Source organism: Acanthaster planci, linkage group LG15, assembly GCF_054643075.1.
Source record: "Acanthaster planci isolate LZ-2023a linkage group LG15, COTS_SCS, whole genome shotgun sequence".
Taxonomy (NCBI): Eukaryota; Metazoa; Echinodermata; class Asteroidea; order Valvatida; family Acanthasteridae; genus Acanthaster; species Acanthaster planci.
This window is the reverse complement of record NC_141791.1, coordinates 3991561-4010822: the sequence shown is the minus strand read 5'-3', so window position 1 is coordinate 4010822 and position 19262 is coordinate 3991561. Positions and strand designations below refer to the sequence as shown.

At 42.6% G+C, this 19262-nt stretch overlaps 1 protein-coding gene across 1 annotated transcript; it reads left to right on the top strand.

Moving 5' to 3' along the window:
* The first annotated feature begins 1276 nt into the window (after nt 1-1276).
* LOC110988198 (uncharacterized) lies at nt 1277-11354 on the top strand. Its single transcript, XM_087146803.1, has 3 exons — nt 1277-4443; nt 4635-8023; nt 9789-11354. Exons 2-3 carry the CDS (start codon nt 6673-6675, stop codon nt 10046-10048), a joined length of 1611 nt encoding a protein of 536 aa, XP_087002929.1. The 5' UTR covers nt 1277-4443; nt 4635-6672; the 3' UTR covers nt 10049-11354.
* The last annotated feature ends 7908 nt before the right edge of the window (nt 11355-19262 follow it).

Genomic DNA, 19262 nt, shown 5'->3' with positions numbered 1-19262 from the left:
CATGACGTCATTAATTACGGCAAGAAAGCTCTACGTAGTTGAGTCTGTCACAAGTTCTTTCACAAAGTCCAGTCGAAGGTCCAGTCACATGCCTCATCACAAACAACTAGGTTGAACAATGACCAAGGAATGTCCTTATAGCTGTGGAATGAGCCCCGAGCTGGACCAAGAGAGGGCGCAATTTTCTTAGCAATGGACGCTCGTTTGATCGGAACTGTACATACTTCGCTGGTTTAGGAACCATTATGCAATTCACGCGTTATGGTCGCTAACAGCAAAATGAACAATCACGACTAGCCTGGCCCTCTTCAACCGATGATGGGGTGCTTCTGCTCAAGGCGGATAGCGTGTGGCCCGGCTTGACGGGATTGTGATGGACCCGATTGCGCGGATTTGTAAGGACTTGCCGTGGACTCTTATACAGCCCTATAATAGTTATAAAGGGGTATAGTTACGCAACCTTATTATCTTCTTATGCTATGGCATAATGTACCCCACCAGTTCATTCTTTGATGGCCATAATCAGGATCAGAGGCGCGAGTTGACATCACTTGCTCCATTGTGTTAGGGGGTCCAAGCAAAGCTGCTGACATTTAGAGAAAAGAATTCTTCTTTTGATAAAATTGCATCATACAAATACTCTGCATGCTACTCCCCTTCTGGAATACGCTAACCTAACATATCTAGTGTGGACTTGTGAACAAAAGATGTCCATACGATGCTGGAAGGGAAGACGTTCCGTGGACTTACACATCCATGTCCACACGCAAGACGTTTCCCCTTCTCTGAAAAAGAAGTTGAGAGGCATTTTGGGGTAAGGGTTATTTGTCGTAAAAAGAAGAGGAATCCAGCTGAAAATCGCATTCCCAGTTCACAAAGAAATGAGTATTTTCACCGAGTTTCTCGACTGTACGAAATCAAAGAAATGTCCACACTAGGTATGTAACCTAAATATTTGTGTGGGGGGCGGAATTTGCCCCTCTAACTAGCTCACGATAACTCAAGCCCCCTCCCCACCATGCTCTAAAGGAGGCTTGGATGTATAGCTATATTAGATCTAGTACTGCAAGATGCAGGTGTGTATTGAGACAGTTAAAATCCTTAGAGGGGATCCAGACGTCTAGTCCCTCCCCCCGTGCGCCACTTACGGACTGGAAATCACCAACACTGGTTTACTGCAACGTAAAGGCTTTGCGTGGCCGCCATCTTCCAGCGCAGTTCTTGTGTTCCATACGGAGACCTCCTTTGTGCATACCCCATGGCCTGTGAAACAAAGCCTTGGCCTACAAGATGGCAGGCATGCAAACCCTCTATACTAAATTCGGGCAGTCTGAAAACGCGCCACGTGGCGTGTGTGTACATGTAGCCTATGCGTTTCACATCACGTCTTTTACACGTTACACTGGTGTTTTGTTCACGAAGGGGAGTATACCACACAGGAAACAACAAGGGGCGTTTCCTTGTCTTTATTGGCTGATCATTGTCCTTAATGGTTAGTCCCGTGGTTTGCCTGAGGCAGAGTGATATCTTGTGATAACAAAACGAAGGGTATACCACACACCACCACTGCAAATGCCATTTGGGGGGGTCAGTATTATGTGAATTACGGACTTAATCTCCGGCCCCACACGGATCAAGCTCAAACCAGCACTAATTGACAAAGGCAAAGTCTTATTTCAGCATTTTGGAGCGGCTTTAAATTATTAGTCATATTGAAAAGAAACCAGACACACAATACATAAGAGAATTATACATGGAACCCATTCTGTGAGAAGCGTGCAAATCAAATAGACCGGCTGCGTAAACAAAACCAGGAAGTGGTATGGGCAGTGTATTGGATCACAAAAATATCGATCGAATCTGTTATTGTTACTGCATTCTCGTTGTTTCAGAAGTAAACAGTCTTCCTCTGAATCTAAAGTGAAAGCACTTCAAGCTAAGTTATTGTATACGCCTACAATTACATGTATCAGAATCCTTCGAGTTAATTTTTCCCTCATAAATTAGCTTGTTGTTCACAAAGCTCACGAAGAATGAGGAAGACCTTAGCAGAAGGCTCACGGGTTCCCCATCCGTGCGCGGTCAAGCCACTTTCTAGTATTTCCTCGTGAACCTGCGCAAACAGAACCTCCTGTAGGCCTATCCTTAATTGCCCTGTTACTTCTGAAGGGAATATAAAACAAACATTTAAATATTATAATTTAATAAAGGGAAAGTGATTTATCACTGGAGAAGATTAAGTACTGTAGACAACAGTAAGGATATTCCTCTTTGCCAGAACCAGAAAAATTAGCATTTCCCCTTCGTTTATCGTAGTTTGTGTCTCTGTTGGTCCAAAGTTATGCATCATCAGCGTTAAGAATTTCCTGCTGATGTCTCTTTTTGTCCAAAAAATCAGCTAAAATGTGTTGACAGGGTCGTCATGTCGGCATTTGTTGCTTACTTTAAGGTTACACGTTTTCCGGAAGTGTACTCCGAAGAATGTAGGCAGCTGGCAAACTCAGCGTATGCGATGTTACATTGTGGAGTTCTTAGTCGTCCACTTTCAAGGGTACACCTTTGTGACAAGGTCAAACATTACACGGCGACACCAAAAGCAATCAGTTAAGATGTAAGGTACTAATCCCTACAACCTCATTGAGCACTGCCATAATGCCTTCAGTCAGTAAGGACATGCATCACTTTGTTTCCAGTCTATTTAAGGGGTGTTTTTGGTCGTCTAGGTCTTTTCTGCTGTGAAAGAGTGGATATACATACATTGCTTTCTTCATGGAAGAAGTGGGCAGTGAAATGTAATCTGTGTTTAAATTATGCCAGCCCGGTTCGGATACGAAATAAGGAAGTGATTCTTTAATGTGATTCTATCACATTATTATGGTTTAAAAATCTATCCCATCATTATGGTTCCTGTATGAGTCATCCTTTTATAACAGTTAGGCCTACAGATTATTTTCCGCAATGTGAAAGTATTTAAAAACTTGTTTCGTTTCAAAGACAACGCAGTAACTAAACATAAGATAGCAGAAGTTGCCACTAGCGTCTTACGTTAGCATTGATATAGGGAATAACAGTCTTATTTTACTCTCGTCAGTGGTGGCACAATACCCATCAATATGGTCACGCAGGCAGTATCTACCCTGTCTCTTTTTGCTGTAATGATTACCACAGAATCAGCGGTCACCATCAGGGCTGTGCCGGACGAGGTTAGCGTCAGGAGAGGTGAACCGTTGGAGTTATCTTGTGGTATCGAATACGAAGCTGCTACAGTCGTCCATACGGTACGATGGTATAGGGGAATTCATTCAGATATATACGGTGAAATTGATGTCGCAACCAGGTGTGGAGCGGTACACTTGGCTTGTCCCGCAGTACGTACCACTGACACGCGTGGGATAATCCGATTCGAAAGAGGTAGGAATAACGATGCAACATTGACGCTGGCCATTGACAGTAGTTCTTTTGCAGACAGCATGATTTTCCATTGTGGCATTATAATAAAAAGAGTTGATGGTGCTGCATTGCATGAGTCCTCAGCCGTATATGTTTCTGTCACTCGTTACACGACCACCGGGGCCAATCCTGCAATCCCAGGCACCACACGGGATGCTGGAACATTGACGAGCACCGTCCCGAATGTTGACGCAACGACGACTACCGCCCCCAAAACTGATACACTAATAAGCACAACAAGGGACGTAAAAACAACGACTGTCACCCCACCCAATCCAACGACCAGTGAAAACGGAGTGCAGACATCCCTAGCTAATCAAAAAAGCACCCAGCAAAGCGAAGGGCCGAGCAGCGCAGAATATTCTCCCAATCTGACAAGCAGTTCACCGGCGAAAGTGGCTCAGCCCACCTTTCCGTCTCCGACCGGGTCTGTAGTATTTGCGACAGCGAGTTTCACAAGACATCAAACTTTACGAGCCTCTACACCATCAGACAGAACAACGCCCTCCTTGATGTCAACAGACCCCGTACCCTCACCCCGCACTTTGCTCCTTGCAGTAGCTGGCGGGGCTGGCGGTGTCATTATCATTCTTCTCGGCATCGTATCGTACCTCGTCGCATCTAGGAAGAAAGCAAACGGGAGAGACAACAGATATACAGACGCGAGCATTTCCCAGGCCACAGTGCCTGACACAAGGAAGACAAACATCCAGGGGACTAGAACTTGGGGTTATCAGTTCCACAAGTCACAAGGCAGACACGAATTGAGCAGTGATACCGCCATCGCACCAGGGGAGTATGGACCAACCGGCCCGTCCTCCCCATCGCCGGCGATCGCCTACGAAGTGGTTCCCTTATTCGGCTTTCGACAGTCGCCACCTCCAGAGGACGCCAGCGATGACAACCTGTGCGATTTCAGATGTACAAAGACATGGAGACAAGACAGGAGTGAAGACACGGCATCGGCAGAGGAAATTGTCGTGAGACACAAGGGTGAGCAAACTTTCGGCAAACTGTGAACCGTAACTGTAACAGCACTTGCTAAAATATCCTTGCTCTCTCCTCCTTTAAACATGGCTACTGACGGAGTAAAAATACGAGGGAAGAAAATCAACGACATGGTGCGCTATAATTCAATGTTGTTGAGATTTTGGTTTCTCACTTCTGTTTTTTTTTTTCCGCAGCTCCACTGCGACAAGATCTTTGGGGCAGGGAAAGGACCGCTGACAACCCCAAAGTGAGACGGCCCGGTCCAGCCGGCTCCCCCGCAGTGCCTCGCCGCGATGACTCTGACAGCAGCAGCATTTACGACTGTGACCGGAAGTTCGTGGACAATGTCCTGTACGCGGCATCTTCTGACAGCGCAATCGTCCGTGAGCAAAAATTTGGCCAGAGTGTTTTGAGCTCTCAAAATAAGGTCAAAGGGAAGCCAAGACTTGACCCGTTCTAAAATGTTAGTGGGGAACTTTTTCCTGAAAAATGTAACACTTAATCTGAAAATGCAAACATTTACAAAATGCTTTTGTAACTGCTTAATAACTCCCCTCCCACACTTTCTCGTCCGCTTGTCTCTCAATAACACCATCTGCATATATCTGCATATATAAAATAACTTGAAGCCCACTTGTGGCAAATGAATGTCTATGACAAGTCTGCTAGTCACAAAGTATAAAGCCCCAATTAAAGCGCTTATAGCGTGTTTCATATACCAATTTCTACTCCGGTTAATTGCATGAAAAAGATTGGATATCCCTTTTGCTTCTGTTAAAAAGTGCATTGTTTAATACGCATTTTTTTTCTGCAAAATAAGGTACTGTGATGTGTTGTTAGGGAAGGCTCTGTTCTTTTTATGATGGGTTAGTTTTTTTTTAAAGGTTCCAAAAATGTACTTACTGAAAATATATTTGAGAAATTATGGTTTCTGGCCTAGCGTTGTAAACTACTTTAGAATAGAATACTCGTCACTAAAGAAGAGAAGTACTAAGACAATGAATTGTATAAAATTTGGGCGAATTTTGGTGTTGAAAGACATTCAATGTTGAGGTTTGTTCTAGAACGACAACACGCTTTTACTACATGAATTTGCCAAATATGAGCATAAACGGAAAGGACACAAATGCAACCGTGAAAATAGCAAAAGGAAAATGAATCACTGGGTTAAATATCACTGTCGGCGTAAACTAAGGTTAAATATAAAGATGCCTTTATAAGGACTGCATTGTAAAAAAAAGTGAAAAATAGTGACATTGTAAAGCACTCATTCTCGAGAGGCAGTTTGATCTGCTAACAAGCATAATCGAGATTTCTACCTGAAACTAAGAGGCAAGATTTAACCGGATGTAGATGATCTTGTAGATGACGGAACCCAGGATGTTTTTCAAGAGACAGAGCTTTAAACAAACAAAGTTCAGAAATAATAGTTGTTCATTCGTATCAATAATCAAGGTTGCGGAGGGAGATAGAGAGTTCAACTCTCCACCCCCGAGAGAATAAAGATATAGAAATATGAAGATAAAGAAGGCCGTCTCTGTTTTCTTCATCGTTAAGTAAGGGCCTACTGTACCTACTGAGCACTCAAAGGATGACGTGCAGCGTACTTGGTCAATTGTTCAAATGGTGCTTAAGGATGTGGTTTGCGTTTGATGTAGTATATAATGCCAACCTTACACCGATATATATTCATAGCACTGTATGCTTCCTGTTTGTCGGAGAGCTTGCTTACAAGCTGACTCGGGTGTTGCCACACAAAGTACATGTACATCTTCCGAAAGACCTTGCTGTACTTTTTCCCCATTTGTTCTGCAGTTAATATTCCCCCTGTTTAAAATAACACAAACAAACAAACAAACAAAAAAGAAAGAAAAACAAAAGACCAACCAGTCTCTCTTGGATACAAACGAAGGAAGTGGTGTAATGTTGCGGGCAAGTTCCCACGCTCACAGCGGGCAGTTCCCTGGGAAATATAATACATAGCCTATACTGCATTTCTCATCCTGCTTGGGACTAAGCGATCATCTGTGAAAGTGCGTCGACAGAAACTAGTTCCGTTGTTACTTGAACGAGGATGCTGACATTATATCTCATGTGTTGCATGAATGCGGTTCACTTTGCCATTCGCGCGGTTGCGTCGATATAGACTAGTAATACTTATTTGCTCGCAGACAGCCATCTCTAAAGATTCGCTTTTATCTTCATTCCTGGTGGTCCAATAATACAAGCCACATGGTTGCCCAGGCTGTATTTTTCCTCTACCTGTTTGCTGAAATGCTTACAGTGGCAACGGAGGTAACCATTTCGGCCGCGGCAGAGGAGGTTCGCGTCAGGAAAGGTGAACCGTTACAGCTGTCGTGTGATATTAGATATGACCCTTATGCCGATATCGCTGGAGTTACTTGGTTCAAGCACCAAGAAACATATGGAGAGATTTATTTTTCTGCAAGTGGCGACACAACACAATTGAATTATTCGGAGATAAATACTACAGATGCTCGAGGAGTAATCCGTTATGAAAGAGGTAGGACTAACAGTGCAACACTGATGCTGATAATTCCTAATAGTGAGTTTGAAGACAGTGGACGGTTTGTTTGTATGGTTTCCATAAGGAGGGTTGACACTAGTTTATATCAACGTTCCTCGGCAGTAGATGTATCTGTCACTGCTTCTTCGAAGACCGATGTCAGTACTATAATCAGGAGAATATTCTCTAGCAGTAGTAGCTTTCCAGCCACATCTACCAAAGGCGTGGAAGAAGCCACAGTGGCAATGAGTATCAGAGTGGAAGTTCAAACACTGAGCACTGCCCCATCTCATCAAACGACCAGTGATACACGGGCTCATGTGTCAACAGCTTATCAAAGAAGCTCCCGGTATGGCAAAGCCCTACTGGCGACCACTAGTCGTAATCCACCAGATCTCACCACATCCTCTCCATCGACAACAGTGGGCCAGTCCATCTTCTCATCCACATCTACGTCTGCGGCTCTTTCAACAAAGCGTTTCACCAGAAGTCAAACCGAGGGAACTTCAAGCCCCAAAGCCCCGTCTGCCTTGATGTCGACAGACCCCACACCCTTACCCGGCAGGCCCATCCTTATTGCAGTCTCTGCCGCGGCCGGTGGTGTCATCTTCATTCTTCTCGCCGTCGTGGCATGCCTCGTGTCATCGAGGAAGACGGCAAGCGGGGGAGTCACTGGAAACACAAACGTGAGCATTTCCCTGGCCGCAGTATCCGGCAGAAGTGAGACCGGCAGCTACGCAACCAGCTTCTGCAATCACCGAGATTACCAGCAGCCAGGCAGCCGCAGGGCGGGCGGTAACAACGCCGTCGCGCTGGGGTATAACAAGCTGACCGGCTCGCCACCCACATCGCCAACAGCCGCCTACGCCGTGGTTCCAATACCCGGCTTGCAGTTACCATCTCCCCCGACTGAGTACGCTGTACTGGATCCGGATTTCTCGTCACACAGCAGCGATGATGATCACGTGTACGAGTCAACCTTAGCCCAGCAGATGAAGAGGCAAGACAGGAGGGAAGATGAGACATGGGTAAATGGAGTAAACTTCAAACAAAGCGGTAAGCAAACTGGTCTTAGAACATTTTTTTCTCAAGTATGTGGCCAATAAAAATAAGGCAGTTTGATCAATAGCAGAAACCTTCTGGAATGCTACGCCCCGACGTTGCGTACTTGCGCTTCAAGAAAAGTTGCTTATAAAATCATGTGTGTGCGGTTCTTTTGAAGGCCTTGAGATCCAGTTTTGATAAGTAAGATTCACAGCAAACAAAGTTATCTCAATAAATAAAACTGCAAACACTTGGAATGAAAAATACCGGACGTAACGAAAGTGAGCCAATCTAAAAGGGGTCAGCATGTAAATTACGATCAAAATATCAGAACTTAAAGTACAAATTAATCAACACACTTGTACAACCTTAACACTGCATCATCGCGATTTTTTTACTTTATAATGGTGGCAAACCAGTTCAAATGTCGACAACCATAATTTTACGAGATTTCAATGTTTCAGTTAATCTTGCAAGTTTGAATGGAAGGAAATTGCCAAGTCCTAGCGGTTATTATTAATTATTATTTCTTGAACTTTAAATGAGGAAACAGTGAAATTTAATTTTGCATAGCTCTGCTTTCCAAAAGCTCACGAAGTACGCACTACTGTCATTGAACATTGTACATTTCTGTCACGGGACTTTCGTAAGGTCTTTGGCGTGATCCGTTTCAACCAACTTAGTTTGAGCCAAAAATGTCAAAAGTGGCTGGATTGTAGCGCAGAGTTTCAACTTACAGACATACGTTATTCACAGGTTTGGGAGAATTTTCCGCCTTGTTTGCTGCATAGACAAAGGGAGCATACATGAAAAACTTGGTTAGAATTCCAAGAAAGGCGACGTACCCTCCTCCCACACATGTTCTAATGTTCCAATGGCTCTGCAAAGCCCACAGTATCAACAGATAATGTGCAACATGCAAGCAGGAAATCGCCTATCAGATCGGTATCGTAAAGCTACATTCCAAAGAAACGCAATGGCCCAAAATGCATCAGATAAGCCACCGTATCGCGAGAAGCCTGTACATATCCTGTGTACGTGCAGAGCAGGAAGAAACAGATTCACATTCAAAGAAAATGTGGGCAGTTATACTTACATATTTCGGTAGGGTGAAAATGAGCAGGGCCTATCGGATCGTGCCATGAAATTATGAGAAAAATAGTAATAGGCGTATCAGTACATGATTTGACATAAAGATATGTCTGTCAATGCGAACAAAGTACGCCTTATTATACTAGCCAATTGCAAGGCCCAGCATCAGTCTTGATCACCTAGAGCACACTAGATTTATCGAAGTAGAGTGTGTCTTTCCAGTATTGTTTTCAAGCACGTCTTATTGTCCTGATGTGTTGTGAAAGGGGATTGTGCGTCAGGGTACATGGTCTTTGAACAGAGCCTGTGTACAGAGAGTAAGAGGGATTTCGTCAAATCCTTGAGGCATTTCTTGAAATGAGCACGACCGACGATTTCAAGCTTTCTATATACAGCGTCCTGCTCCTGTTCAGATCAAAATACCACTATGTATATAGGCCTAACCACGTTTGTTTTCTAAATAATTACACAAAATGATAATAATTATAACATATAGTTTTTTTCACAGCACCTTATCTTGTACCCACATCATGTGTAATGATTCGAAATAAAATTGTCGAAGGCGCTTCTTTTGAAGAATAAGAAATTTGATATCAGAGTCATAGACTGTAAAAATGCACCCCCTCCCCATACGAGAATTGTAAGAAGCAAAAATGTTTTCTATGTGTCCTGTTCCTCAACACAGTTGTTGAGCGGCCAGGTGTTAGGGACCGGGAAACACCCGACAGCCAAGCCGAAGTTAGACAGCCCGCACCAGTCGTGTCTTCCGCTGTGCCTTGCGGCCATGACAGCGGCTGCAGCGGGGACTGTGACCGGAAGTTCGTGGACAACATCCTGTACGAGGCGTCCTCGGATAGTGCGATCATCAACGAGCAACGGTTCGGCGCAAGCGTCATGGTCTCCCAGAAGAAAATCAAAGGGAACCCGAGACTTGATCCATTCTAAAGGGGTGGTATGAAACTGTCCTGAAAACTATAAGACAAACCGAAAGGTAAACATATACAAATGCAGGTGTAACTGTATGCCAAAGATTTCAGCTTTTGACATTTACTCGTATAGACTTTGCTTGATCGCAGCGTTTTTCACAATGTCCACGTAGTGCATTATAGTATACCAGACCTGTATCGCAAGGATGGCACTGCACATTTTCATGTTAAGCTAGAAATAATTAAACTTAAATGGTATCGTAATCCTGACTAATGGCGTAGTGGAAGGGCCTCGTCCATATTTATCTACCCAAGAACCATAGTGCACCGGAACTATTTATGCACAGTCCGCATTCAGTGCAAATGCCCATCGACGGACCACGCGATTTTAGTTCCAAATTACTTGTTAGGACGGCGTCATTGAACGATTCCACAATCCGAAAGCTGCTTAGGATATATGCAACATTAATTTAAAGAGTTTACACCCGCAACTGTGAATGGGGTCATAATTACCGATAGGCCGATATCGATTCGCCCGAGTACAACTGTTTGGCCTCTTACCGTGAGCATGCTCATGCAGGTGAGACTTTGCTGGTTTTGAAATGTGTCTATTTTATCAGTGTCTTTTCAATGCTGTGTACGTTAGGGTTGCGATCAACGGATGTTTTAGTGTTTGTAGATTGACGAGATAAGTCGGATATGGGCTGAATAGCCGACGTGCTCAATTCAGGGCTGGTTTTGTTTTCACCAGTTCTAGGCTCATACATATGTATATATAGCGTAACCTGGATGTATCTTCTCGCTGTGTAATAATTACATTGCGTATTGTATTGAGGTAGGCCTATAGGCGCAGTTACGTGCCGTGAGTGCCGTGCCAACGTCGCACGACACGCGCTGCACTTTGCAGCAGAGACCGGCTGGACCAAGTGCTTGTGATTACATACAGATATTTTTATTCTCGGACGGGTCGGTGCGCTGGATCACACGATTAGGTACTGAATCAACTCTGTTCCTTTACTTGTTATAGCAGAAAACCCATGAGCAAGGGTCTATCTTGGGGTTGGACACGTCGTATGTTCTATGGTCATCCTCCAAAGTTAGTCCATAGGCGTTGGCTGCAGGTTTTCCTTAAAATGGCCTTTGTTGGGAACGAGGACGCATGCATTATCACACATTCTTATTGGGGTATTATTAAATTATGTTCATAACCCAGTGAAATTTGTCAGTTTTCTGCGATTAGGCCCCGCGGCTTTGAAGAAGGAGTTGTTTCTTTTCTAGATGGACAAGAAATAAATCACCAGGCAAAGCGCTTCATCCTTTGTTTAGTGTTTTGTAGAGTGTCTTTCTTTGCACACTTTCGGAGTAGATGGACCACCAGCCCAGGATAAGCTGGCCATTTAACTATAAAAACTAAGGAATCGTTTGTTTAATAAATCGTGAACAGGTTCTTCATTCATTACAGACTTGATGACTTGTGTTGGTCGGGCATTGGTCTGGTGGGTGGGGTCAAGGCGTCCCCACTAGAACGCTGTTCCAATTTTAACTTTCTCTAGAATTCAAACCCTAGATACAGACTTGTTGAGAGGCGATCAGGAAAAACAACAAAGAACTCCGCGTCCTCTGCCCATTTCAGTCATAGAATCTCCACCTTTTGAGTCGTTTCTCCGGATTCAACCACGTTCCTCCCTCTACTATTGTCCATATTATACAAGAGAACAAAAAGGTTTTACCAATGCTCTGAGCCGTGACATGAATTCGCCCATTGCCAAGCGTTGGCTAACAAAGCACATCTGTATGTACGTGAAAATCTGTATATTTGTACTCATGGCCCAAGCGTTACATCTAATTGTGCAACTCTTCGGCTGGGTGCACACGTATTTTTACGGGGTACGTGCATATCTCAAGTCGCACTCACAGACATGAAATCGTCACCATCGGGAGGATCATGCATGTCTGTCTTCGTTATCTCGCAAGTCCAAATGGATTCATGTGTGTGAGTTAGCAGTGGAAATATGCTATATTCAAGTTATCAGATGCTATCGATATGATATGACAGTGCAAAGCCGGGGATTTTTACACCACCACCAACTTAACAAGCTTGTCGAATGGCTAATTTGGAAACCACAGAGCACCGTCTCTTCGAATGAAGACCGCGTTTACAACCTTGGAGCTGCATGCTTACGCGTCGAAACCTCTTGATCACCCAAGGAAGTTATTTCCTTTAGGAACAAACATTCGTTGAGGACATCGTCTTTGAAGTATTGATCGGTAAGTTTCTAAATGATTTATTTGTTCTGTAATGTTATACATGAATTGTCATATTATTTGAAAAAGTGTTGTTTACAGAGAAAGAGTTTAAGCTAATTTTAATCTGAGAGTAAATTGGCTAAATGCGAAGTTTTAAAATGCAAAAAGTTAGTCCTCTGATGGCTTCAAACTCTATGAAAAATTCCCCCTCTTTTTTCCCGTAGAGCAGCAAAGAAAAACCCCCAAAGAGCTAACGGTTCATTTCGATATCCGTAGGCACAGGCTTTACAAGCGTTTTCCGAGGTTACAGAGGAAGAGTTAAAACTGATATCAGTCTGATGTGAATTTTGAAATGAAAAGCACAATGACAAATAATAAAACCATACATTGCAATTAAATAAGTAATAATGATGAAATAAAGATAAAAATGAAAGGAGTGTGTCCAGAAACGAACGTACCGCATTACAAATATGAGTGAAATGAAAGTAGTGTTTCACTTTAAGATATCAACACACAGAATGCCTAAAATGGTGTGCTTAAACGTTCAGAACGTTGTTATTCGATTTCACGACTGTGATTTCTGTCTATCAAGGCAATTCTGATTTGTCAACTTTTAAGAATGTACATTATTTTACACATTGTTAAGAAAAATCGACACTCTTCTGAATAGCGAGTAGTTTAATAAAGGAAAGAAGTATTCTACAAGTACAGTAGCTTAAACGGGAAAATCAAGATTTTTTATCGTTTAACTACCCATGTGAAGAGCAATTTTATGCCATTAGATACTTGTGGTGATGTAAATGTGCATAATATTATGCTATGTCGACCAGTGGTGAAATTTGGGATGGGGGATGGGGAAAGGTGAGGTGACTTGCCCGGTCATGAAAATGTTCAAAGCGGGGCGGGGGAGCACCATGTGACTCGATTATAGAAGTCGATGTTCATGGTATTGATGTACATCAGTTTCTGTGTATTCAGAAGGTATTTTTGATATTTTTCATTGTTTTTCCTTTTTGAGTGATACCGAATGCATTTTAGTCATTTGCAGTCTGAAAATGTTTTCAGTTTTTGCTTACCAGAAAAACGTAAGGGGGTGATTCATTATCCCATCCCCACCTCAAAAGCGGGAGATAACCCCCCCCCCGGCATTTACGCCCGTAATGTAGGTGCAAATGTTTGCTAGAGTTCAGGATACTACACTGAAATGTCCCGCTGCTTTATGATTCGTCAATGTTGCATCGCAGAAGGCCAGTGTGCAGGGTTTCCTCACAAGACTTTTTGCAGTGCAGAAATTGTGGGTTGGCAGGTTTCCCTCTTCAGTCGAAATGACTTGATGAAAATGACGTCAGGGCAACTGCAGCTCCCGCAAGAAAGTACACTTTATCTATCCAAAGGAATGTCTCGTCTTCTTGGCATAAGAGGAACAAAAAAGCGTCACAAATTCAACGTTCAATTCATGTCATGAGCATTTCATGAAATGAAACCTCTGCGGTGAAAGATCAGCTTGAGAAGTGGAAAAAAAAGCTATCGAGCAATTACTGAGGTAGTCGAATCGTTCCATAATCATTAAACAGTGGGGGCGATGATCGGTCAGACCTATTACCAATTTGAAAATGGAATAATTAAAGTGAAAATAAGAGTAATAACATCCTTTTATATCCAATTTCTTTCAGTGTTCATAGTGCATAGTATTGTGACGTCTTACCCTTTCCCCTTGTGGCCTCTTGGATTTTTCATGGCCATAAGCATCTAAGGTTTTGTGTTTGGCTATAACAATTAAGCAAACCTACCACCGAATTCGGGGATACGTGTAAAAGAATCGGATACTTCAATACCTGTAAAAATCAAGGTGCGTATGTCTGAAAGCATAAGTACCACCAGGAATCCGCCTCGAGCAGAAGCACCCCTTCATCGGTTGAAAAGAGCTGCGTTGGTCGGGAGTGTTCAATTTGTTGCAAATTGACCAAAGTTGCCTCCCTTGCTAAGAAAATAGCGCCCTCTCTCTGTAGTGCTCGAAACCCATAGTGCGTGTGCCTATGCAAACCACGGGTGTGTAACAACTGTTCCCATTAAAGTGTGTGCTAGTGACTTCGCACACAGTATTTCACAGCGCAACCGCACACGGGGGCAGCTGCCGTGCGCTTATGCATGGGGCCTTGTGGGGTACCGGAACAATGGGAAGTACCCCATAAGGCCAGTTTTTCAACCTTGTGGGGTACTAAAATTGGTACCCCACAAGAATTTCACGAAACTGACATTTGGAAATAACTCAAAGAGGGAAAAGTTTTGATGGGTAAAAATCAGTCGCAAATTGGAGCGTTTTATGTAAGGGACACACGGTCGAAATTTCATCCAGGAAAGTGAATTTGGTTTAAATTGGAGTCATTACTGGACCGTGCCCAGTCTAATGTGGCTTTTGCGAACCCGGGTTTCCACCTAGTTTATGGCCTTTCTAGTGGTAAACGACTCACGATATAATGGCTTCAATCAGTACACGGCCATGTGCGTCCACTTTTAGGTCTGATTTACGGCGGTGTGGTTTGTCTGCAGTGGGCACTGTATGTGAGGTTGCAGCGCAGCCTGGCTGCAGGCAGGAAAGTGAGGTAGTGAACTTATGTGTGAGTGATCAACGTATGTACATGTACATGTACAGTAACTAAATGTACACTGTACATCTAGCTTCACCTTGACGTCCTGCACATACGTACATATGTACATGTACATGTACAAGCACATGTACTGTACATGTACCTGTACATGTACATGTGGGTACTTGTCATTGTGTGACCACTTGCATGAAATTCCGCAATAATTCATGGCCAATATACAGTGCAATTTGGATGGTCAAGATGTTATATTTCTTGTGTATTCGAAAACAGCATTACTTCTTATAAGTTCAATTGTTTTTCTTTCCTCGGCTGTTTCAAACATAAAGAGAAAATGGGCTCAATTTGACCACTTTTCCAATCATAACGGAATTGTCTGAGAGGATCAAAACTGGAACAAGAATACGCTCTCACATAAGTCTTCCCTGTTTATTATGGAATTCCATATCTGCCGTCGTGCGTCGTCCGTCGTGCGTCGTCCGTCGTGCGTCGTCCGTCGCCCGTCGTGCGTCGCCCGTCGTGCGTCGCCTATCAAATGGGTTGCATAGGACATGCAAAAGCCGTTGTTTAACAAATGACAATGTGATGATTCCATTCACTTCTAAAGATCTTTTCCGAATAAGGCAAGTACAAATCCCACCTGCAAAGCATATACTAGTCACATAATTAATTCCAATAATGCTAGACTACCCCTGCCCCTTGACAAGAAAATATCGCCTCTCTGAGAATTCAACCAAGTGTTTTTTGGGGAAAAACATTTTCAGCAAAAATGTTCCGGCCAACTTATCCACAGTGTTATTCTAATTTGCATACTGTAAAAATGTGCCGACTTGTTTTCATCAAATTCCAGGAAGAAATCTGCCAACCGATACAGATATTCTATCTTGTCCTCTCAATTTCACTTTGAAATCCAGAAATACTAGACGTGCTGTGGATAACAAACTGTTTATTAAATGTATTGTTAAGGGGCAATTACCACTTGGTTTAAGTTTCAGAAAATATGACGTGTTGGTTTTTGTGGGTGTGTATGCCATGGTGGATAGAGCAATGAAAACAGGTTGTCCAGCACATCAGCATTATTTATGGGGCTAACAAGTAACGTTACTGTTTAAAAGACTTCTGTGAGCCAACCTGCAAATAAAGTCATGTCTAATTTGGAGTATACAGCAGGTTTCATCATAGGTATACCCGCCCTCAAACTAACGTTGAATCAGTTCGTCTCTTATGAAAACTATTGGGAATCAAACACTGTAAATAATCTATATATTTTCTGAAACTTAAACCAAGTGGTAATTGCCCCTTAACAATACATTTAATAAACAGTTTGTTATCCACAGCACGTCTAGTATTTCTGGATTTCAAAGTGAAATTGAGAGGACAAGATAGAATATCTGTATCGGTTGGCAGATTTCTTCCTGGAATTTGATGAAAACAAGTCGGCACATTTTTACAGTATGCAAATTAGAATAACACTGTGGATAAGTTGGCCGGAACATTTTTGCTGAAAATGTTTTTCCCCGAAAAACACTTGGTTGAATTCTCAGAGAGGCGATATTTTCTTGTCAAGGGGCAGGGGTAGTCTAGCATTATTGGAATTAATTATGTGACTAGTATATGCTTTGCAGGTGGGATTTGTACTTGCCTTATTCGGAAAAGATCTTTAGAAGTGAATGGAATCATCACATCGTCATTTGTTAAACAACGGCTTTTGCATGTACTATGCAACCCATTTGATAGGCGACGCACGACGGGCGACGCACGACGCACGACGGGCGACGCACGACGGACGACGCACGACGAAAAATGGCATGTTTGGAACTGGTAAATGGCAGAATTGGGACACAACAAAAAGCAAAATGCGACGGGCGACGGCAGATATGGAATTCCATAGTTTCTCCTCCCTAGTCATTTGTACGTTGGGGGTAATTTACAGTACAGTGAAGCTCAACTGAATACATAATACACAATTCAAAAGAATTTAAGGAACAAGAGAACAGAATGACACGCATGATTGCACCAACATTGTTGAGTATATTGTTTTAGAACCGATTGACAACACCTGAATGATTTTCACATAAGTTTAATGCTTCTTGTTCCGAAATGGTAGCCCAGCCATATAGACAATGACAAAAACCATTCTGTTCTCTTGTTCCTCTAATTCTTTTGAGTAGTGTATTCAAAACTATGAAGAATTTACTGCAAACGCAAAAGTTGAGAAAATGCTTTGCTGACAACAGCTAGATATGCATGGAAGTTTGGTCGGCTCGGCTGGCCGGGCTACTAAAGATTCAAAGCTGAGAAACCATCATGCAGGCTTGTGTTGTTCGTAACATAAATTCCAACATCATATCTTGTGCAAAATGTTACCGATGCCAGTGATCGACCCATGTTCTCAACAAAATGAAAAGTGGAACAGCGTCTCGTAATGCACCGCCTCACAAAAGATATCCATGCCGGTGTCAAGGTTGATCCGCTCAATGCATTTGCTTGGTGAGGAATTTACACAAATATTTTACTGTAAAGTGACACAAAGACCCGATCTCATTTACTTCTGCCCTCAGTCCTTAAACAGATGCACTACATTTATACAGACTGAAATTTAAGTCTAGTAATGGCCGATGTGAAACATCAAATATCTTCAGTAATCTTTCGTGGACGGACTCATGAACCTTTAAGTTTCACCACTCCTGCGCGCATTCAAGGTATGCAAAAATGTCCAAAAATATTATTCCACAAAAACTGCATTTATCTGTTCACTCCATTAACCCGAACTCGGGATTACAAGTGTGGACATCGTAATTTTTGTATGCCCACGTTGTGTACCACCGTGAAACAATAACATAGTCATTTATTCTTTTTTTTTAATTCATTACATTTTCACCCACAACCTCCTAATTTTTTTTAAGAGTACCATGGCACGCCATAGTCACTTAAGTTAAGTTACGCCAAAAATATAGGCTTCCTATTTGCAGTTTCCCGGTGGAGGGGGGCTATTTCAAGTTCCCCCGGATCTTGTTCCAGCTGTACTGGAGAAAAAAAAGAGAAATAGGGATCAGAGAACATAGGGATTGGCAAACATACGGACGCGGAAAAATTTAGACTGTGGGTAACATGGGGACCTTGCGAGTCGAAGCCTCCCTTAAACTGCGTCTGTGTTGATTGTATCAACTGTACTGACACACTAAGATCAAATTGTACATGAGCCACTTAGATGAAATTTAAAGCTTGTGCATGAACCGCCCCCGTTTGATGGAGGCGAGTGGCTGCCTCGCCCCCGATAGATGGAGGCGAGTTCATTCACAGTTGGGTTGTACAAGAAATGTAAAAGCGTGCGTTGACTATGCCCCCGTTTGATAGAGGCGAGTGGCTGCCTCGCGCCCGATAGATGGAGGCGCGTTCATTCACAGTTGGTTCTTACAAGAAATGTAAAAGCGTGTGTTGAGTATGCCCCGTTTCATCGTTACTGTTGTGATGTCCATCATTCTTAAAATGAACTGATTCTAATTCAAATTGGATGCTATTTCCAAATTGGGTGTGTTGGTAAACAAATTTGAATTACGAATGAGGTGTTATCATTCAAATCATAATAACTAGATACTCAAATAAAATACTTGGTATTGTCTGAATGCATTCAAACATGTACACAACTTCACTATTATGGAGCCGGGAAAAGTCTGCATTATTTAGTATATGTAATCTTGATTATAACAAAAAATAGGCCTGTGTGCCAAAATTACTCCAAACTATGTGAAAGAGTCAGAGCTGGAAAAATATTTTCACAAAACATGTGGGAGGCCTGGAATTCGACATGACTTTTTAGGATTAAATAAATAGCCAAAGTCTTCAGATGAATGACACAAAAGTAATATATACCGTAAATAATAATGATGATCACCACACAACATGCTAAGCTACAGTGAACTCAAAGTTAAGGTGATACACACTTTCTGTCATTTTTGAGAATTTGTGTTTACTTAATTAACTGGGAAAACTATTTACATGTATCTCTAAAAACGAACGGGTTTGATTTCCCATGAATATGAGGTTTTATGTCAACCACAATGGAGCATAAGAACGCCCAAACTAAAGAACTAACTTTACCCATTTTGGGGGGGAATTAAAGCATGTTGCATGTTCTGTATAGCCAGGAATGAAAATGCTGACACCGTGGGATTTAGTGAGGATTACCTTATTTGCGTTGCAACTTTCGCACTGTTGGTGTCACTAGTAAATGTGTACAATAGAACATGGTGATCGCATGCCTTTATTGCTTTGTCAATGTCAAAACACTAACAGTTCATCTCCTGAACTTAATTATAACTAGAATAGGCCTACAGGGGTAATAATGACACGCGTGAAACACAAAGTAATATGCTGAAA

Excerpts from the sequence above, each read along its gene's own strand:
- LOC110988198 (XM_087146803.1), top strand. The coding sequence starts at position 6,673 with ATGGTTGCCCAGGCTGTATTTTTCCTCTACCTGTTTGCTGAAATGCTT. Across the intron at positions 8,024-9,788 it reads AGTAAACTTCAAACAAAGCG|TTGTTGAGCGGCCAGGTGTT; the intron begins GTAAGCAAACTG and ends TCCTCAACACAG.